Below are 22,922 nucleotides of genomic sequence, written 5' to 3' on the forward strand. Positions count from 1 at the left end.
GTAAGAAATAGTAACATTTCTCATTTAGAGGACTAATTCCACACCTCAAGAATAAATTAACTAAATGATTTAAAAAGCACTGCTTATCCTTAGACCAGAACCTGAACTACTGCCAAACTTCGGGAGACTCAGAAGACCAGGGACTCCGGCTGACTGTCTCCCCCGTGCAGGCCCTCGTTCTACTGAGCACTTCAGGCAGGGAGGAGTTCTGGCGTCCTCTTACCAGTCTCAGAGCTTCTTCCCAGGCAGCTCCCTCTAGCAGCACGAGCACAGCTTCTTCATGGTCCTGACAAGGGAACATCAAGGACAAGCATGTCAGATGCCACCGTATCAAACTGCAAAACTGCCCAAAGAGCTGCCTCTATTGCTCACAATCCCAGTTCTCAGCCTAGGGTCTGGCCTAGAGCGGATGCTTGATAGATGCTGATGCAAAAGACCAATAAGGAGTGTCAGTTCTGGAAATGACCACAAAACACAAGGTGAGCATCATCTCTCCACATCCCTGAGCACCGAAACCACGAGAGAGACTGTTAGAAACGCCCATTTCCCCAGCTGCACCTCCAAGTCTGATTCAGGAGATTTAGGTGGGCTCCTGAATTAATAAGACCACACTGTGAAAAAAGGGTCGACTAGAACTGTAACCTTCCAAACCTTTTTTTCTTTTAATACTTTTTTTTTTCTCTTTGTATTTCAAACAACTTCAAACCTATAAAAAACTGAAATAAGTTTAATAAACATCTGTATAGCCTACAGTCTTTAAGCCATTTGTGATGCTTACATCCTTACCACTAAAAAATTTGATTATGCACCCTAATATATAATTATGTTATGTTCTTAAAAAGCACATAAAACAAAACACGTTTTTAGAAGATGAAATAAAAGAGACAACTGGCTGGATTTCTTCAAGTAATCTCTATCATAAAAAAGGTGTGTATAAACTAGATAAAAAGGGATTTAAAGAACATAAGATAATGAACACAATACATGGACTTAGGAAGGAATCTAATTTGGATCAATCTACTATAAACAACTTTGGAATATTGAGGGAACTTAATTTTCATTATTGGATAAATTAAAATGTGTCAACACAGAGAGAGGAAGATTATAGCCAAACAAACCAAATTTACAAACAGAATAATTTCATTTTGGTTAAAAAGTACATCTGTGTGTAGAGTGTGTGTGTGTGCGTGCATGTGTGTGTGTAGGGGGGTGAGTAGGGAAGGTAGAGAGGAGAGAGGAAACTCTGGAAAGAAACAGTCGCACAGAGTCGGACATGACTGAAGTGACACAGCATGCATGCACGCATGAGTGGTAGGAATGAGGTGTTTTATTTTCTTCTATCTGCTTTTAGTATTTTAAACAATCTATATACATATATACTACTTTAAATAAGTTACTTTTACCTAAGAAGGTTAAATAAACATTTTCTTCCCAGACCCCAAAGGATCACTTCAGGCCTATACCATATGTCCCAAAGAAACACAGTATATGTGTTTTGCTTGACTGGAAATGAGTTTGTTATTGACATAAAATTCATATATTAATAACATACAATGAATAATTTTAAAGTGTAGATTACCATACTACATAAAGTCAGAAAGAGAAAGACAAATTCCACATGGTATCGTGACACAAACAAACCTATCTATGAAGCAGAAACACACTCACACTTATAGAACAGGTGTGCAGCTGCCAAGGGAGGTTAGGCGAGGGATGGAGTGGGAGGGTGGGTTAGCAGAGGTAAGCTATTACATATGGAGTGGATAAACAACAAGGTCCTATTGTATAGCGCAGAGAACTGTTGACATGTTCAGTATGCAATGATAAACCATAATGGAAAAGAATATAAAAAATGTATATATATAAATGTGCTGCCACTGCTAAGTCACATCAGTCATGTCCGACTCTGTGTGACCCCACAGATGGCAGGCCACCAGGATCCCCCATCCTTGGGATTCTCGAGGCAAGAACACTGGAGTGGGCTGCCATTTCCTTCTCTAATGCATGAAAGTGAAAAGTGAAAGTGAAGTCGCTCAGTCGTGTCCGACTCTTAGCGACCCCATGGACGCAGCCTACCAGGCTCCTCCACCCATGGGATTTTCCAGGCAAGAGTACTGGAGTGGGGTGCCATTGACTTCTCCGATATATAAATGTATAAATGTATATATATAAAACCAAATCACTTTCCTGTATATTACCACAACATTGTAAATCAACTATACTTCAATATAAAAGAATTTTTTTTAAAAGTCAATGCAATTCACCCTATCACTGGTCTAAACAAAAAACATATCTTGAGTCATTTGGCAAAATTTAATACTCATTCATGATAAAAACTCTCAGAACCAGAAACAGAGGAGAATTTTCTCAACCCAAGAGGGCAAGGACTGGCAATTTTTTTTCCATAAAAAGCAAGACAGTTAATATTTTAGGCTTTCTGGGACAGACTGTTACAAGTCCTCAAACTCTTGTGGTTTTAAGTGCAACAGCAGCCACACAATGTATAAACAATTGGTGGGGCTATGTTCCAATACAACTTTATTAACAAAACGTGTGGTCGGCTAGCTTTGGCCCCCAGGTTGTAGTTTGCCAAATCCAATAAGAGCCTTACCAGTTTCTCGCATCTACTGAACAAACAACTCCTTTGCCAAAAACTAGAAAACATCACACACAGGGTGAAAGACTGAACTTCTCTAGCTAGTATCACTCACTGTAAACAAGACCAAGAGTTAAAAACTCTATAGGGGTCCACACTTAGGGAGATGCTACATTTTTATGAGTTTTTACCTCCAGGAGCCTTAAGAGAACTTCTCATAGTGAATATGAGGAAATATCCTCATATTTCTAGCAGGGGGAAGGAAAAAGGAGACGTGAAGTTATACCCAAAGCATGCTGATTTTAACAAGACCTGCTCTCAAGAGAAAATATTTTGCCAGAGCCTAATCAAAGAGGGTTTCACCAGGACCTCCAATATGGGGGCAGGGAAATACCCAACTCTGGCCCACTCTAACTTTCCTGTCCTACTGAGGGGTGAAAAACAACTGACAAGCCCTGGTGAAGTTCACAGCTGAAGCACATACTCAGACTGAGGCCTAATCACAGGACTAGAGAACACACCTCCTCCTACCCAAACACCAGCCGCATCATGTCACTAAAAGCCTTCTGATCAAATTTCCTTTTACCCAGGTATCACATTAGGCTTTTGACAAAAAATTACAAGGCATTTTTAAAAAGGGATAAAAATGCAGTTTGAAGAGTCAGAGCAAGCATCAGAACCGGACACTGATATGGCAGGTATCTTGAGATTATGAGGCTGGGAATTAAAACATGAGTATAATAAATATGATAACACCTCAAATGGAAAAAAGAGACAACATGCAAGGACAGATGGGTAATGAGACCAGAGACAGAAAAATCCTAAGAATCAAACAGAAATGTTAGAAATCACAAGCGAGCATCCTATCCATTTAATTAACCATCTTCAGTGGGATATGTCTTCATGTTTTCAGTTGAATCACCATTTTCTCTTTCTAGCATCTAGTGATATCAAATTTTAATTGTCTTCTTTCACTCATCCTTATTACACAAAAGACAATGAAGTATTATAAAAGCATAATCTAGTTATGCAAGTGTGCCTGCATAACAACTTTAACAACACTTTCTGATCAAAGGCCAAAACTCTGCAAGGAAGGATCCCTGGTAACATTTGTATGCCTGTGTCCTTTGAGTCTGTGGCCCGTGACAATGCATGGATTTACTGTTTTCATAATAAATCTACAATTCTATCAAAAGCTCGTATGGATACTTTATAATCTGCTGGAAAACTGGAACCCAAATGCTGCCTGAGGTAAAAAAGACATTTCCAAGAGAGACAATGGGACTGAAAGCCAAAAAAGGAGGTCTCAGGTTCAATCACTTTGGTTTAGAATGGTCTTTTCTCATTGTTCCTACTTTGGTATGTTAATATAAAAAATATAATTGCCTTATGATTTACTTTCTACTCTCCACCAAGGTCAAGCCACTAGTGCATATTAGATTTCTTTGGTATTCTGCCTCACAGAAATTACAATTATTTAGAGATAGACTGAATTTAGATTTGCAAGTCAAGTAGGCAAGATGGAAGACCTTCAAGGGAAATACTATCTCTGGATTTCCTAAATACCCACAGTTCCTCTTGTTTTAATGATTGCTAAGGTACAAATGGGAAATAATTACTTGGTGTGTGTGTGTTGTTGGGGGTGTGAGAGGAAGGGAAGAACTGAGTTTACCTGAGCGTACTGTTCCAAAACTGTAGCCGCATCACTGTGTTTCCTCTGCTCAACTAGCTTTCCTGCAAAGACAATAATAAGCATTTGACTCTCCTAGTTGGCAAAGATCAGCATTACCAAAACACAAGGGGAAATGGTTTTCAGTGGTACTATTTAAATCAAAACGGTCTCTGACATATTGGAGATTGAGCTCTAGAGTATAAACTCAAAATGAGCTGCTTTAAAATAGCATTATTCAAAAGTGTTCCCCAGGATTGTTCAAAGAACAATGAAAGGCAGGACCAAGAAACCATTCTCAGGCCAAGCATGTTGTGAAGCACTGGGTAAGACAGAGTTAACCGTTCTTTTGCTAACATGCTTCATCAGTATGTCTTTGATGCGTGTGCTCAGTCATGTCCGACTCTGCAACTCCATGGACTGTAGACCACCAGGCTCCTCGATCCATGGGATTTTCCAGGCAAAAATACCAGAGTGGGTTGCCATTTCCTCCTCCAGGGATCTTCCTGACTCAGGGATCTAACCTGCATCTCCTGCATTGGCAGGCAGATTCTATACCACTGAGCCACCTACGGCATTATGTCTTTTTTCCATCAAGCAAAGTATTGATACTTTGTGAATTTCTATGAGAGATATAGGCAGGAATACCAGAGTCCTATCCTAAAGTGGCAGTTAAAATCTAAATTTAGCATGGGATGTGAAAATCACATATAGTCAAAATCATTCAGGAAAAAATGTTTACAAGCGTTCATATGGAAACTGACCTAGCACTCTCACGAATCCATTTCTTCCTCCAATAGGAAGATGCTGCTGTTTCTTTGGTTGAGCACTAGATGGGGGTGGTTGGCATTTGTCGGGAATGTGGCAGTATCTTTAGATTTGAGAATCACTCTTGGTCCAGTTGAGAGGGTGTGTGCCTCAATGAGAGGCACACAGAAACCAAAGTTAACTAAGGGGCTGGCAGATTCATGTCTTCTATTTCATGCTAATTCCAGGGCATATTATCATTTACAAAACCAGGAAGAGTCACCTCTACTAAACAGCTATCTTTTCTCTCTTTTGGTGACTTGTGTGAACTGCCTAAGTTAAATGTATGAATGAAGTGACTCCACCTTATAACAGTTCCCCAAAATCTTTGGCCACTCTCTTCTCCACCTTTTTCTGCTAAACATCTGGAAAAACTAGGTATATTGCACTATAAGGCATGAAAAACAGGAAGCTAAGAGTCACAAAAAATGTAAGATAACAGACCCCAAGAACAGAGCTGGAAAGTATAAGCTACAAATAACAAGTTTCTAGAGCACATGTATCAATGGAGCCAGAATGAACAGTTTTAACAGGACTCAAATAAGGACTTCTCAGTACTTGTAAAAAGACTTCAGCTTGGAAATCGAAAGGGCTTACATAAGAGTCTACAGAACCAATATGCTGAGCTACCAGGGAAGCCCATCTGATAACCAGAAAATGCCAGAAAAAGAAAAGTCATAATCTCACACATTTTTTTAATCCCCAGGGGAAAAAAAACAAAGTGAAATAACTAAATAGAATATGTTCATACGTTTAACACGCTGTAATTTGAAATTTTTTTCAGGACTGTTTTGGGGGAAATCGTAACAATATTTACAAGACTCTTGAAAATTAGGGGGAAAATATACCAGCCACTCACTTCAAGCATGATTGCGAGGGCCAGAGCCCCACCTGTCTCTTCTGCTGGGCACCCTGGGAAGGCCGCTCCACTCTAAGAAATCAGACTCTGCAACAGCCTCGCCTCTGGTTTCACAGCCAGAAATGGCTGAACTGGCTCTCCTTTCGGACTGCTTATACATTTGGCCTCATTTCTGAAAACCGCCATTGTTTTCATTTCCCAACAATCTACTGTCTGTATTTGAATGGCTCCATCCCCAAATTCATCTTTACATTCTTATAGGGCTCCTGGCTACCCAGCTACACTGTACCAAGTGTACCTATAAGGTGTGAGTTTCAGTGAACGAGGTGGAGGAGGAGGGTTAGCTAGGTCATCGCCAACTTAAAGTTAAGTGTTCCTGGGACTTCCCTGGTGCTCTTGTGGCTAAGACTCTGCACTCCTGATTCAGGGGGCCGAGGTTTGGTCCTGTTCAGGGAACTAGATCCCACATACCACGACTAAGACCTGCTGCATCCAAATAACTAAGAATATTAATAAATAAATAAGTATTAAAAAAAAAGGTTAAAGTGTTCTCTAATGACTCCAGCTTTTCCCTTCCCCGAGGACTGGAACATGGATACGGAAAAAATCCAGCTTCAACTACTGCCGAAGAGACGGCAGATCTGCACCATGGGAAGACCTGCCAGAACTACGAGAGAGAGACGTAAACTGCTTTCCCTATCGTGCCATCGTTATCTGGGGACTCTTGTAGCAGTTCAACTTTTACTCTACCTAGTAAGCCATTCCAAATTAATTTTTATCAGTGCCTGTGAGAAGGCATCAAGGTGGGCTGCCTTACAGATATTTGCAAAAATTCCAAACAAAACCAAAGAAACACAAACCCTTAGGGGAAGTTCTCGTTTGGGAGAACCTTAACGACCGTGTTTACCTGCCAGCGTCCTGCCCAGGCCAGCCAGCTGCTCTGCGGGCAAGTGAAGCTGGGCCGCTGCACAGAGCGCTTGCTGCCAGCTGCCACAGGCCAGAAAGGCGCTGAGAGCTTTCTCGTGAGCACCGCAGCGGGCGAACACGAGCCCGGCCGGCTCATGGAGGTGCTCCCGCAGCAGGTGTTCCCCGTAAGCAATGCTGATGTCCTGGGACAGGAGGAGACACAGGGTCAGTGAGGAGAGGTGGCAACTTGTTCTTTAAATCTCCAGGGAAGGCTGTCTTGATCATTATACTTGAAATTACTTGAAATTCCTTGGAATTACTTAGAAAATAAGTAATTTTTCTGTGGATGACTAATGAATTCAATCTTTTTTTCATTCAAAACCTTACTGAGGATATGCTGTTTGCTCATCCAACAAATAGTTACTGAGTACTATTCAGCGCCTGGGAGTAAGACAGCAACGCAAAAAATATAAGGGTAAAAAGAAAACAAAACAGCCAACCAACCAAACACAGAAAACTCTAACAAGAACCATGATCAAGCTACTGTTATGGTGGTGAAAGAGAACATACTTTATAAACCCGACATGGTCAACACTATAATGGTAGACCGTGGTAAAGGGACACGGTGATGGGAATGCTATTTCAGAGGGCTGTGAGGAGAAGCAATGTGAAGAGCTAAGGGAGAGTGTTCTGCACCAAGAGCACAGAAGGCACCGTGGCGATCAGGCAGGAATGAGTACGGAACACACAGGTCGGAATAACAAGGCGGCCAGTACGACTGAAGCGGAGAGTGCACAGGAGAGGAACAGATCATGAACATGAGAGCAAAGAGGCGGCCTCTGGCCAAATTCTCTGTTCCCCAAGCTCAGCATTAGGCAGGGAAACAGAGGGATATAACATGGGGTCCCTGCCCTTAAGGGAACCCACAGCCTGGTGGGGAAAGAATCAGTACAAGGCAGATTGATAAATGCCATCCCCAAGGCAAGAAGGAGGTGTGCTGGGAGCTCAGTGTCTGGCACCTCCTCCAGGAATGGTTTTCTGGCAGAGGAGAACCAAGTTTAGAAGGACAAGGAGGGCTAAAGGACAGGGAGGCAGAAGGCTGGCACAGAAAGCCGATGCTCAAGAGGAGGCAGCGGCCAGATCACAGGAAGATGTGTGCAATTTGTGGACAAAGTGAAAATGGTGCTGATGATGGCATGGGCTCCACATCGCAGGTTCTTGGGCAAAGTGCTTCCTCATTTAAAATCGTGCACATCTATCAGGCTGTTGTGAGATTTCATGTAACATCTGATAAGTGAAGTATCTAGCATATGAGAAAAGCTAAACAGATGTTTGTTTAAACAAATAAACCAAACTTCATGCAGAATTATATGGGAAAGATGCACTATTCAGGATGCTCGGTGAGGCTGGGCTGGAGGGGGCAGGATGGAGGCCGCCAAGGTATTTCCGATGAGGATCCAGCGACAATGCCTAGGCTTCTGGCCTGGGCAACTTCTTTCCAAGAGGAACAGATGAGGGCCATTCTCTCAGATAAGAAGCTCAAGATAAGAGTAATTAGTTTGAAGATTAACTCTGAAACCAAGGAAAGTGTCAGGGACACCAGATCCTCATCCCTTTCCAACGGCAGCACGAAGCAAAATCAGGAGCACTCATTTCACACGTTACCCACCTGGTACTGCTGCGAGTTCGGTGGGTAGAGCTTCAGAGCTTCGTTATACAAGTTTTTATCTTTTATTAAGTTTAAGCATTCTGGGAAGTACTCCGGTCCTACAGGAATAAGATTCATACACACACAAGCTTAAGACTGGAGAAGCATATTGGATTGCATCTCTACCACTGGTCCTTACATAAAATCAACAAGGGAGCTTTTTAAGACCTGCATAATTAAGAGTATCCAGAGGAATGGAATGCAGGAATGTGAACTTTAATGAGCACCGCTGCAGATTCTGAGATTTGAGAAGCACTAATTGGGATCAGAGTTCTGCTCAAAAGGAATTTTACACGGCCCCTGAGAAATGACCATCCAGCCCAGTGCTTTCTTAAACTTCTTAATAAGAATCATCTAGGGAGCTTATTAACCATATACACACGCCTGAGTCCCAGCCTAGCCCAGATGAACCTGATTCTCCAAGGAACAGAGACCTGAACGGAAGCACCTCAGGCGACTCTTCTCGTCCCTATCTCAGCCGTCAGGAAAAAAATCATGAATACTGAAGGCCGAGGTTCAGCACCAGTCAGGCATGGGTGAAACGACCACCTGGCATCGTGCTGGTTCTACTTCATATGACTGCCAGTCAGAACTGTGTCTTTCGGGGCACAGAAGGTATGGTCACTCAGACAAGCTAAGTCTCCTTAGGGTGTTTGCATACACCATGAGAAGAATGAAGCCATCAACCAATTGTGATTTTGAGACGCAGAAGTGAGTTTCAAAGGTGATCACTTGACTCAAAAGGGTCTGAACTATGGGGCTCCCTGAGTTCACTCAGAGACATCTGCTGTACCCTCAGCTTTTCAAAACTGACAGCTCCCCGAGTTCACGCAGACATCACTGTACCCTCAGTTTATCAAAACTGACAAAAATAAGGTCTGCGGCCACAGCTGTTAACATTTTCAGGTGTGGAAACTGAAATCAGTCTGTCTAAACTAACATTTGACTTCAATTTATACCCTACCACAGAATATTTGAACAGAAATAAATATACTAACTCATACTTACCACATTTGCTTAGGTGGCCAATGGCCTTTTCATATCGTTTCAAGTATTTATCTATAGTGAACCGCTGATAATTCGTTTCCATTTTCTTAAGTGTATTCAGAAATGGAAGATATTCTTTGGGATCCTAAAAAAAATTTTTTTAAAGGATAATTTAAGTGACTGTGATTATATTTACTTTTAAAAATAAAAATATATAGTAATTATAGCAATAAACCCAAAGCTACATCATTTTCAAAATATGTGAAAGCGAGATTGTTAGTTGCTCTGTCACGTCCAACTCTATGCAAACCCATGGACTATAGCCCACCAGGCTCCCTGTCTAAGAAATTCTCCAGGCAAGAATACTGGAGTGGGTAGCTATTTCCTTCTCCAGGTTATCTTCCTGACCCAGGGATCGAATCTAGGTTTTCTGCACTCCAGGCAGACTCTTTACCATCTGAGCTACCACAGAAGCCCTCTTCAAAATATGTAGTATATTAATATATTAATTATATAAAAAATCAAACTACACAGAACCACATTTGGAAAAAATGCCTTAACATATGGGTGTTCTTAGTTTTCACTCAGAATAATAACGACTAACTCTTAGCTAAATCTCATAATACCAATTGTTTCATAGGTTAATAAGGAAAACAAGATTCCTTCATCGTCAGGAAACTTAAAATCTAGTAGAGGAGATAGACTGGTACATCTGGTAGGCACTGGGTGTCATAAAAGCACATAGGAAGGCCATCTCTTTCAATCCCTGGATGCTGGGCAGGGAGGCAGCAGGAAGAGATTACTGAAAACACGTCAGCTGGGCATCCTTCAACCAAGATGAGTGAGAATCAGCCAGGTGAACAGAGAGGATGAGAGTGCTGGAAGCGCATGGGCCCAAGGGAAACAGAAATAATGCTACCTGCAAAGGTATGCGGCAGTTGGGAGACAAAAGTACTGCCTTGCATCCACTGCAGAGAAAAGGGGATAACATCAAGAGGTGAGAACTGATTCACAAATACCAGAACACGGAAGAGATTTTAAGCATAGAGCCTCTGAACTTCCTAGGGGGAAGGCAGAGCCCATGAAGGATTGTAAGCAGAGGAATGGGGATCAAATTTTCCTTTTTGGGAAGGTCATTCTGGCAAGAGCAAAAAAAGAAAAGATAGGGGCTGAAACTGAGGGTGCCAAAAAAAAAAAAGAAACAAAAACTGTGCAAAACCAGAGGTGCTCAGACTTTTGGACCATAGCATGGCAAGGTGAGACGAAGAGCCCTCGAACCCTTCTATTCTCCAGGTTCCCAGTTTCCACTGGAAAAAGATGCCGCATGATAAAGCTGGACTATAAATCAATCACCTGCTGTATTTCCTTTAAAAGAGCAGAATTTATTCTCATTTTTGCTTGTAAGCTTGAAAACAATCAAATAGCTTTGTTTCAATTGTTCAATCTAGCAATCAAAACACTCTGGTAAGCCCAGAACAGTGGTAGAGAATGAACTTTAAGTATGACCCTGGAGACTGGCAGATCTGCCTGGAGGCCTGTGCTCACAGCTTTAATTTCAGCCCAAACCCTGCACGTCAGGAGCACTGGTTCACACTCTCATGTCCGCATCGACAAACATGCTAACTACGTCGAAAGAGTAACTCCACATACCTTCTGTGACTTCTCAGCTACCATGAGGACCAAATCAAAGTCATAGGTCCCAAGAGAATGGTCATATAACTCATTGACATCTACCAGAAGCAGCAAATACTTCAGGGCCTCCTCGGCACTCACAGCGTCAGGGACTGGTGGAGCATTTCCTGTCGGTGTGTAAGGAAACAAGAGAACAAAATCATTTGGGGGAAAAAACCCACACACCTAGCAGCATAACCAAAAAGAGAAAGTAACACATTTTCCTGACAGAAGTGGAAGACACCAGACGGAAGACAGTCCTTTGACGATTTTGTACATGCTTTGTAGGGCAGCACCAAAAGAAACAGACCCAGGTTTTAAAGTGGAGACCAAAAGGCCACAGTCTGAATTGGTGATGTGGTGCTGGTCCTGGCCAGGGCTATCTCCCGAACACTGAAGCCCCGATGTCAGTCGGGGCCCCGATACACACAGACTGCCCACATTTCTCTACCTTGGAGTTCGTGTACCTTCTGCAGTGCCATCTCCAGCTCTGGGGTAGTTTTCTTCACGTGAGAGGTGAGTATTGACAGGCAGTACCTGCAATGGTACATGAAGGACAGCACAGTAAGAGCAACAAACAAGCTGAAGAAAAACTACTACCCGCTTCTGATGTTCAAAAGATGCCAGCTCACGACAGCACACGTACTTGCGAGGGTTTATGTTCTCCATGGCTGCTCTCATAGCATCGCAGATGAGGTCTACTTTCTTCTCATCAGGATCGCTGGACCGTGGAACAGTGCTTGGGACTGGTGGAGGATACATGGTCTTTGTAACATCTTCTTCCCTAAGAATAAGTGTGTATTAAAAGGTCACAAACCCAACATATGTCCCAGCGACCAAACTACTAACACGTATGCTGGAGTGTTGATGAGATAATAAATAAAAAATAACAAATAAAATTAAAAAATAATAAAAATGGCTTTTGGAAGGCAGTTAATTCTAAAAAGAGTCATATCTAGTGAAAAATGGAGACACTAACTGAGAAATGAAACATATCCACAGAAGACTTAAATGGTGATGCTTATAGATGTTACATTAATATAGCCCCAAACTGGGTCTAGTACAGGTGTCCACTCACAGAAGAATGAAGAAATGAGCTGCAGCATACTTATACTACGGCATACTGTGCTTCCCTGCTGGCTCAGATGGTAAAGAGTCTGCCTGCAATGCAGAAGACTCAGGTTCGATCCCTGGGTCGGAAAGATCCCTGGAGAAGGGAACTGGCAACCCACTCTAGTATTGTTGCCTGGAGAATTCCATGGAGAGAGGAGCCCAGTGGGCTACAGTCCATGGGGTCACAAAGAGTTGGACATGATTGAGTGACTCACACTTCCACTTTCTTTCTTTTTCATGGCATACTACTGAGCAATAGAAAAGAATAAACTACTGATACATGTAAAAACATGGGATGAATCTCCAGATAACATGTGGAATGAAAGCAGCTTTATTTACACAGAAAAGTCAATACTACAGGATATAATTCATTTCTATGAAGTTCCTGAACGGGCAAAATTGATCTTCAGTGAAGAACTCAAAAGAGCAGTTGCCAAAAGGGTGGGGAAAGAATAAATGGGAAGGGATCTGGAGGAACTTTCTGAGAAGGAAATGTTCTCTATCTTGATAGGGGCCAGGACTGCATGGAAGCATACATTTGTCAAAACTCAGTGAATGGTACACTTATAATCTGTGCATTTTGCTGTAGATAAATCTGACATGGAGGGGGTGGGACCCTGTACACAAAGAATATACTCTAGTCAATGTTACACAAGGTGAAGTACTGACAGGCAAAGGGGATTTATGTCTACAACTGCCTTGAAATTTGTTTAAAATAAAGATGAATGGTGGATGGCCAGATGGTAGACAGTGATAAAGCAAATACAGGAAAATATGGACTATAGAATCTAGGTGATGGTACAAGATGCTCGCTAGACAACTCTCTCAACTTTCTTACATGTTCAAAATTTTTCATTTAAAAGCTTAGATAAAAGTCACTGCAGAAAAAGAAGCCATTTATTTCAATTAATAGTTTTTCTATGTATACCTAAAAATAAAGTCAAAGAATAATTTTCATGACATGTTTTAAAGTCTCAGTTTTAAAAAGAAGGGAAAAGAGCAAAAATCCAGTACATGTGGCATCTAGGAGTTACAGATTTAAAAAACTATATTGAAAGCAAATTTTCTCCTCTATTTATCGGTTTGATTTCCTTAACCAGAAAAGAGAAAATTATGGATATGATACTCATGAATTATTCAAAATACTTACTTCAGTTCTGTGAAAAATAAATTAATATGATTCACAGAGTCTATCTGTCTTATGAAGGTTTCCACATTTTCAAGAAACACCTATCCAAAAAAAGAATAAAAAAAACAACAAAACATCTTAGTTCAGATCATATTAATTCAAGCTAAAGTACACTATAATAAATATCGGATTTAGAATGTTACCTTAGGGTTGTGATCGTGAATCAGATTGAGATTAATTCTCAGTTTTCTCATGCATTCAAATGCTTCTTTAAACATAAGTCTGGGGAGAGACAGAAAATGGAGAGAGGGGACATTTCACAGAAACTCAGCTCCTTGGACTCAGCACATTTTCGTAAGGATATAAACCAGTTAAAATAAAGACTACAGCCCAACTACTACTGGATTTCTGCTCTGAAATCATAGAATGAAAAAAAAAAAATCAGGCACCAGGTTCATTTACCTTCCTAAATGGTGTGATGACTTAGTCATCAAGGCCATCCAAGGACTTGATCCCCACACACTCACACAAGAAAATCTTTATGGAACTCAGGGCTACCTTCTTGTTTAACAAAATGTTAGTAAACATCTGCCTTTCCAATATAAACTTTCCCCCAAATTCAAAGATGCAAACAATGGATCATTTCCTTCACAACAGTGGCTCAGGTATTGTGGGGTCATAGGTCTTTTTATAATTTGCTGAAAGCCTTGGACCTTCTGCCCAGATAAATACACAGATACAGGATAGCGTAAAACTGCCCTGGGTTCACAGGCCATCTAAAGCCCATATGGATCCCCTTGAGCTAGGAAGCTGTTTAATACCATGAGCCTCATCATTCCTTCTCCTAGGAATATCTTCTACACCATACAATTTAAGAATCTAAGTGCCAAAAGAAGAAAGCTTATGAGAATCTGATTGAAGATATCTGTAATGAAATATTTAAATACTTTTTAAGTTTTAAAAATCTTAATACTTGCTGCCTTCACACATAAGTCATAACAATGAGCTAACTAATCATATATATGGTACTTACTTGTCCAACCACTTTCGAATCTGAGCTAAAACCAGGGCTCGATGATGAACAACTTCTAAGTTTCCCCTTGGCATCTTAAAATAAATAAATCAAATCAATAACATGTTTAATTAAACAGAAAAAAAGTTAAATACCCAGGATATACAACTTTACCTAACTCTTCTTCAAGAATTAACACAGCACTGTAAAATGAGCACACTTTTGGCAAAATCTAGTTGTGCTCAAAATTTACTTTGACTTTCAAGAGGTTTCCCTCTTAGCCTTACTGGGAAGAACCTGTTTTAACACTACTTTGTATAATGCTAACAGAGAACTTAGCAAGGAAAGGCTTATAATAAATTAATACAAATGATAAAATATAATCCACAAGAACTGTCTGGTATTTACTGCCAAATGACAATCAGAAACGCGGCCTAAAAAAATCAATGTACCTGTAATATAAGCTTTGTGTCTTGAGGCACAACAGTGACGATGCGTGAACCCCTCTCCACCTTCCGTAGAGACTCACCATTAGGCACGTAGCTGCTGCTCAGACCTGCCTGCAATGCTAAAGACACCAAAGACCAAGCCTTGAGAATCACTGTCACAACAAGCTACTCTCCATTAACTGCAGCTGAAACAGCACATTACCCGAAGGAGAAGGAAGCCATTAATACCCGAAGGAGAAGGAAGCCATTAATACCCGAAGGAGAAGGAAGCCATTAATAATGAGGCTGGACTGCTCTGTCACTCAGCCTTCAAGACCATCAGCCTTTTGGATACACAAGTTCATCCCAGGATCTCGCCCTCTCTTACAGAGGCCTCATGCGTGATGCATGAACAGCTTCTGAACTGACATGGAAACCAGTGGGAGGACTGGGCAGTTTCTCTATGTCTTAGCTTTATCAGTACACTACAATCACATCAGTGAAAGAGTCCATTTCCAAGTTAGAAGCAAAGGAAACAAGTGGGCTACTTCTTTCTTAGTATCAGAACTGTGTGCACGCACATACATACACACAGGGGAGGGGCACAAGGAATCGAGGAAAACCTGCAGCCAATTTCCTACAAACCCCAAGATAGAGTCCTCCAGACATACAATGGAGGGCGGCCACAAAGAAGGCTGAGGATATCGCCAGTTTGCCATCTACACAGTAATTCAAAGTAAAATATGAGTTATGTTAAGAAATTTCCTGAAAATTTTATCTCAGGGTATGCTGCTTTAAGGAAGGACCTCCCACTCTTTGATAACTGGCGTGGAGTGATTTAACTGAGCTATTGAGATAAGAGGCTAAGTAAATGAACTTGCCGTTTTCTCCAGTCTAGGACTCCAGGATAAAAAGCCAAAACTACATGACAAACATAAAAGTCATGGAGACTTCAGAGGACAAATGATACTAGAAGAGAGACTATCATCTATCTTCTACACTGAAAACTTACTTTTCAATGAAGCATCTCTCAGGCAAAAGCACTGGCAGATATGAGAATGAGTCGTCACCAATAAAAACTCATCATATACAGCAAATGAAGTGATATTTGATGCAACCTACAATAGGTCGGGGAGGCAAGGGGGAGAGTTAGTTATATTACTTGGAATCAAGATGGAAAAAGATCCAGCAACAAAACAAGCCATGTTACCTCAGTGTCATTGATGAAAAAGCGACATCTGTCAGTCAGACCAAGGACACATTCCTGCAAAAAAATAAAATATGAAATCACCAACAATTCTAACCAAATGGGCTTCCCTGGTAACTCAGTGGTCAAGAATCCTCCTGCAATATAGGTCACGTGGGTTTGATCCCTGGGTTGAGAAGATCCCCCTGGAGAAGGAAATGGCAACCCACTTCAATATTCTAGCCTGGGAACCCCCATGGACAGAGGAGCCTGGTGGGCCACAGTCTATTGGTTCTCAAGAGAGCCAAACAATTCCTTCTTCCAAATTTTTCCTGTTATATGGTTCTACTGTCCTATGATTTCGCATTTAAGTCCCTGTCATCGGGACTCAAGATGCCTAAGATGTGGTTGGTCCAAGGCAAAGTGGTCTATGATGCCATCCAATCCATCAGAAGCCTCGACATTTCTGTCTCCTACACATCTCAAATATATCACCTTTCACCCCTCACTGCCTCCACTCCAACAGTCACTTCACTCTCATCCCTTTCAACATGCTCCCACTGGGCAGCCAGAATAACCTTTCCAACCGTGCAGGACATCACATTACTCCCCGATTAGTATCATCAGTTTCTCAGTCTTTATTAAGTGAGCAAATGCACACTCCTCTGCGTCTAGCCATTGCTTCCATTAGGCTCCTTGAAGAAGCTGAGCTCTAAGTTGCTTTACAATGTGCACAGTTCCTCCCTGAAACACTCTCCCTTTCTCAGAGACAGAGCTTTCTTCTTCTTCTCCTCTCAGCACGTATCCCACCGCCTGCTAGGCTTTCCCCGCGCGCCAGACGCCGGCCTCCGCCCCTCACAGCGGCTGTCCTCTGATTAGCCTCCAGCAATCCTTGGGCTCTGCCTCTACACCCTGCTCCCTGACTTCACTCTCCTATCAGAGGGGGCGGCCACACCCACACTGAGAGGTTAAAACTTCCAGAAGGGCAGGAACCGGTCAGCAGTTTGGTTCTGTAACCGTTGCAGCCTACCTCCTGCACAATTATAGGCAATTCTAATATGTGATGAACAGTAACTTACTCAAGACCCATTTCAAGATTACATTTCTCTTGTCCCCAAAAGTTACTTATAAGACTAACTTGGTTAGTTCTGTCCATGTTCTGTTTTGAATGTTCTATACAACTGGGGATAGGTCTGCCAACTGCATTTTTTCTATTTTCGAATTTATACCTCCAAGGAAAGGAATCAACTAACTACTATTAACACATGTGAGGCAACCTCTTAAACCTACTTTGTAAACTGAGAAGCTGAGGTTCAGGAGAGTGAGTTAACTTCCCATTGTTGCCTTGAGATTTAGTGGACACTCAGGTCCACGTTTAAAGCACACACTCTTTCTAGTTAATGCTGGGTCACTGCCCTATGATGTAAATTCTTCTGCCTTGTGTTCACTTACCTCTCCTCCAATCATGGCCAATTCAGTCTGTGTGCACAGATAAGGAAACCGAACAGGAAACCCAGCAGGGTTCTTCCACGGTTCAACAGCCAGAGAGGGTGACTCTGCAGGTTTGGCAGATGAGGTTTAACAAAAGCTGATCTGCTCTTTGTAAAAAAAACTCTCACATCAATGCTTGCCAAAACACTTAACATGCAATTTAAATCATTTTCCAAATGTGTTTTGGAAACTCATGAGAATAATCTGGTTCGTTGCAAGAGAAAATATAGGCAGAACGTATCTGCTGATTCCACTCTATAGATTAAGGTTTTCTAGGGTAGTTAAAAGACCTAATAATCAACGTGGCACTGGTAAGACACTCACAAGTACACTTTCTCAAGATTTACATATGTATATAAGTCATCAACATGCTTTCCCAATCCTGATACTCACCCCAAAGGTACTTAAATATCTGGCCACCAGCCACCTGTAGGGCTACTGACTTGGTCTTGGGGTTGCAACACAGACTGATTATGACCCCGTCCACTGTCACAGATGAACTGAGAAGAGTGGGAAAAAAAAAAAAAAAAAAGAGATGAAAAACACATGAATAGACCATTCTTCTCAAAAGTAGTGACAATTCATTGATTTTGCAAAACAAAAAGAAGCAATTTCCCTCTGGTGCTGCACTGCCTCATTCAATACAACATAAACATCATAAAGATGTTTATATACATACAAACACACGTTTATATACACACTAACACACAATGTTTATATACACACTAACACACGCATGTTTATATACACACTAACACATACATGTTTATATACATATAACAGATAAACTACTGCAAGCACAAGGCCAGGTAATGCAATTACCTGTCAACATGACTATTTTCCACAATGTCAGGAAGCCAGGTGTCTGCACTGTGAGGTCATCAGTCCTATTCTGGCAGCAACTTACGCAGCTTATTGTGAATCACAATTTGCTGCCTTCAGTAGACAATATGGTGTCAATAATCTGCCAACATTGGGTTGGCCAAAAAGTTCATTCAGGTTGTTTTATACCATTGTACCCAAAACCTGAATGAGCTTTTTGGCCAACCCAATACAAACTGCGTTAAATAAAGCACTCCATCTGTAGGAAAGTGAGCCTACTCAGTATCTCTATGGCTACTGTGCCTATCCCTAGAATATGTGGGCCTCATTAATGGCAAGAAGGGAGACTGTTAATGCTACTGTATTTTTTTCTGAGTCAAGGAACCAAAAGTAGACATGTCTGAAAGGAAGTGGAAATAGTGATAAAAGCAAGTGCTGCCAATGCTAATATATATTCAGTTTTTAACCAACCTACAAAAAAAAAAAAAGCCACCAATTTGGAGAGGATAAATTATCTGTGAAGAAGTCAAGCGAATGGACTCTGGAGGCGCACTGCTGGGCCTGGAGCCTGGCTCCACCTCCACTGTCTCAGTAAGTGACTTAAACTGCTCTGTGCCTCAGCTGTAAAACGATCCAACAGTACATGTCAGAGACATGCTGTGAAAAATAAGTGAGTTAACATAGGCAAAAGCACTTAAAAGAGTACCTCTTACAAAGCATAAGTTATAGTAAATGTTAACTATGAAGAGCTATAACTTGATTGTGGGACTTTATATTTATCAAACACATTGATATTTTATATGAATCAAACAGTCTTTTTTGAGAAACAGAACTCAAAGCAGCAGAAATATATTTTAAATGACTTCTCACTTCCTTTACAGCAAATGAGATAACGGCATTTCCTTTCACAAGATAATGATAAAAAATTTCAAATTTTGTGTAGTAAATATATGCATAACTTAGGCATTTCTAATGTCAATTGCTCCATTTTCTTAAGGGAGCCCTTGTTAAGTCTGCACGTAGCTAGAACATATTCTGCATCTAGACAGATTCACAAAAATTTTTTAAAAATATGAAGCATTATCATTCAAAGATTAGAAGGTAATAACAGCACTGGAGTATGTTTCACGAGTACAATAAAGAAAGGTTCCTAATTTTGCAACAATGGTTTTCAGGATTTAAAGCTAATCAGTGAACTTTTAATTACATGTGAATCTAGGGATTATTATCAGCGTATGCCTAAGGTGCTGAGTTTTCACACTGGAAACCTGAGGATTTCTCAGAGCTTCCCAGACAATTCTGCTGCACAATAGAGCTTGCAATACAGAAGACAGCATTCATTAGAGACTTGTTAGGTGACCAAGATGCAGCGAGGAATCAAAATGAAACTCAGGGTCAGGGAGCTGCGGAATTTTAGTAAAAAAAAAATAGAGGAGACTTTCTAGTAACACATGCAATCAGGTGCCAAACAAAAGTATAGAAGAGGAGGCTGGAAGAAGTATTTTGAAGTCACTACATCGAAATAACTTTAACCCTGAATATTCATTAGAAGGACTCATGCTGAAGCTGAAGCTCCAATACTTTGGCCACCTGATGCAAAGAGCCGAGTCACTGGGAAAGACCCTAATCCTGGGAAAGATTGAAGGTGGGAGGAGAAAGGGATGACAGGATGAGATGGCTGGATTGCATCACCAACTCGATGGGACATGAGTCTGAGCAAGCTCCGGGAGATGGTGAAGGACAGGGAAGGGCATGCTGCAGTCCACGTGGTTGCAAAGAGTCAGACGTAACTGAGTCACTGAACAATAACATCATCAAAACGAAGCGCAAATGTAGAGATCTTACAATTGATGAGCTGCTAATTCTCCTAGGCTGCTAATTACTTTCTAGAATGTAAGTATAAGTTGAATTAAAAGTTTTAATACACCTTAAAAACATTTTGCCTCATCTACTGGCATTTGTGTTATTTTTTACCATTTTCTGAAGCATTTTAGTCCATATTTTGACAGACCTAAAAATCAGACTTAATGCTCTTGATAAATGTGTGTACAAAAAGAAGCAATCACCCCTCAACCTTGCTTTCTGAATGCAAAAAACCCCCCAAAACTCCAATGTTCACAAAAGAAAAAAAGCCTGTATCTACATGCTTATTACCACGTGGAATACAGGCAATTTTAATACCTGATGTTGAGCTGTCCTTGCTCGTCGTCCGTCTCAGAAGGGGCCACAGTCAGATGGTGAATGGCAGACTGGGGGCCGGACTGACTGTGGCTCACGGCCAGGAAAACGTCTTCCTGAACCCAGGCGAGCAGGCTGAACTTCAGTGGGTTTACTTCTTCAGCTTCACTGTCCTCAATCGGAATTCTGTTTTAAATATTGAAGAATTTTCAAAGCATGAATAAAATCTTCACATCACTGAAGTTCTCCTGAATGGAGAATGCACCGCTTTCTATACAGTCAAATCCTAATTATTTGGAGGGACAAAACCTAATGTTAATGCCCAACAGTAGAAAATCCAAAAATAATAACGCTTACCTGGCTTAAGAATGTTTTTCTGCTATTTAAAATTAAGTTTCTTACACTCTGAGATTTTTAGATCTGAAGAAACCACTTTAAGAAACTGATAACACAAGAAAAACTGCCTGTACCAGGCCCTACACAAATGAACTCCAGCAGGTTTTCACTGTTATCACTCACCAGCATTCAAATATTCCGTAGATATTTAGGTCTCAGTTGAATGCCTCCTTTCCTAAGCATCTCATAGCAAAATGACTAATTAGCTTAAGAGATGATTCCTGTGCCGCTAATGCCTTCCTCCTATAGCATTTAAACACTGGTGGAGGGCCTTGTTTTTGCTACTTCACAAGGAAACTCATGATGGCTACTTCCTGCCATTCCGCTCAGGCAGCAGATCTGGGTGCTCACTGAAGAAGCTGGGTTACCAGCCTGATCTTCCTATTGGGTCAGCTCTTCCTGGACTGTCACTCCACCGCAATTCAGCCCCACGCAGGAGCATCCCCGCCTCTGGTTCTCACGACACTCTTCTGCCCGCCACACCCGACACCCTCCATACTTCTCTGGCCATCCTCAACCTATCTCTTTTTCAAGGTTCAAGATAAGTATTCGTTGAATACATGCGTATGTATGACCGAGTCCCTTCACTGTTCACCTGAAACTATCACAACATTGTTAAGTGTAGCCCAATACAAAATAAAAAGTTAAAAAAATAAGTAAATAAAAGAATTTTAAAAAGGTAGTTCATGCCCTTCATGAAATCTTCTCTAAATGACTTAGAGCTATCCTCCTCACAATTTAAAAAAATGAAACCATATTCTCAATTGCCTCACACTTTCAAAGTTTGTCTTAAATCTGTCCTCTCTCTCTTTCCAGTCTGTGAAATGAAATCCATGTACATGTTCTTTGAAAACTACTAAGCATTACACAGCCAGCTCCCCAATCATACAGAGGTTGGAAACACATTCACTTATTAAATATAATGCATATATTTAAGAATTAAATATTAAGTATTAAATTCAGTTATTTGTTCATTATTCCCCAATAGTTTAGGAATAAATGCTCCCTAGGGAGACAAAGTCGTACAGTAGTTAAGAACGTGGACGTATTACATAGAATAGAATCAAATTCTGGATTTTCACAGAAGTGAACTCAAAATTCCTATATCCAACTGTTTATAGTATAGTTTCAGTGGAAACATGCCTCCTGATTTCCAACCCAAGAGCCTCAAAACGCAGCAACCGAAAGTTCTACTGTAGGATGAGCAGAGTAGACACCGTGCAGTCAGCCACAGGCTAACAGTGTATGACTCCCCATCTGTGAAAGCAAAGGCACTCTGCTCCATCACCTTCATTTCCATCTTTCCTGTGGGGTTTTCCCCGGAGAAAGCTCCCCAAGCGATGTTGGGGGAATGGTTTCTAAGTCAGCTTAAGACTTATACTCCATCATCACCTATCAGCACACATGTTGTTCAGATAACTGACTTCCCCAACCAAGATGAAAAACCAGGGCCCAGGTGTTGTATCTGTTTCTTGTTCCATTGAGCAACAAGCACAGGATAAGACAGTAACAGTTGGCTGAGTGTAGGACAGAGGCTGGCTGCTCCTGTTTCCAGAGGTCCAAGATAACTAACAACAACCTACTTGTATCTTTTGTCCAGATGAGGCGTTCTAAGGGAAATTTTAAATCCATTTCCACCCACAGCTCCCAGTTTCACTGTAGAGTCTACACTTGGACTAGCACCTAAGGGAAAAAAAGCAAATATTGTCATAGTAAACTACAAACATTTTTCCTGATATTAATCACATGAGGTCCTGCATGTTAATGGGGTTCTACAAGGTAATCCACTTCACAAAGTAATCTAGAAAATAACCACATCTCAAACTCTTTCTTAAATTTCTGCACCTTTCAGGCTGAGAATGCAAAACTTATTTGAAAACAAGGTTACCACAGCCATGCGCCAGTATAACTCATGACACAACACAGAATTCACAAATTCCAGGCTTTTCCAGCGTATCAGGAAA

At 41.1% G+C, this 22,922-nt stretch overlaps 1 protein-coding gene across 1 annotated transcript in view; it reads right to left on the minus strand.

The window, feature by feature from the left end:
* Positions 1-22,922, minus strand: part of ELP1 (elongator acetyltransferase complex subunit 1) — a 48,731-nt gene that overhangs the window by 13,204 nt on the left and 12,605 nt on the right. Inside the window, exons 10-27 of the mRNA XM_068974575.1 lie at positions 22,542-22,641; positions 20,566-20,748; positions 17,956-18,062; positions 17,524-17,627; positions 16,096-16,149; positions 15,898-16,003; positions 14,910-15,025; positions 14,479-14,552; positions 13,649-13,727; positions 13,467-13,546; positions 11,850-11,987; positions 11,655-11,740; positions 11,183-11,331; positions 9,554-9,677; positions 8,507-8,604; positions 6,839-7,040; positions 4,269-4,330; positions 224-286 (exon numbers count right to left, since the gene is read on the minus strand). Of these exons, the coding sequence (XP_068830676.1) occupies positions 224-286; positions 4,269-4,330; positions 6,839-7,040; positions 8,507-8,604; positions 9,554-9,677; positions 11,183-11,331; positions 11,655-11,740; positions 11,850-11,987; positions 13,467-13,546; positions 13,649-13,727; positions 14,479-14,552; positions 14,910-15,025; positions 15,898-16,003; positions 16,096-16,149; positions 17,524-17,627; positions 17,956-18,062; positions 20,566-20,748; positions 22,542-22,641 (1,925 nt within the window). The remainder of the gene's footprint in view (positions 1-223; positions 287-4,268; positions 4,331-6,838; positions 7,041-8,506; positions 8,605-9,553; positions 9,678-11,182; positions 11,332-11,654; positions 11,741-11,849; positions 11,988-13,466; positions 13,547-13,648; positions 13,728-14,478; positions 14,553-14,909; positions 15,026-15,897; positions 16,004-16,095; positions 16,150-17,523; positions 17,628-17,955; positions 18,063-20,565; positions 20,749-22,541; positions 22,642-22,922) is intronic.

Source organism: Capricornis sumatraensis, chromosome 6 (assembly GCF_032405125.1).
Source record: "Capricornis sumatraensis isolate serow.1 chromosome 6, serow.2, whole genome shotgun sequence".
Taxonomy (NCBI): Eukaryota; Metazoa; Chordata; class Mammalia; order Artiodactyla; family Bovidae; genus Capricornis; species Capricornis sumatraensis.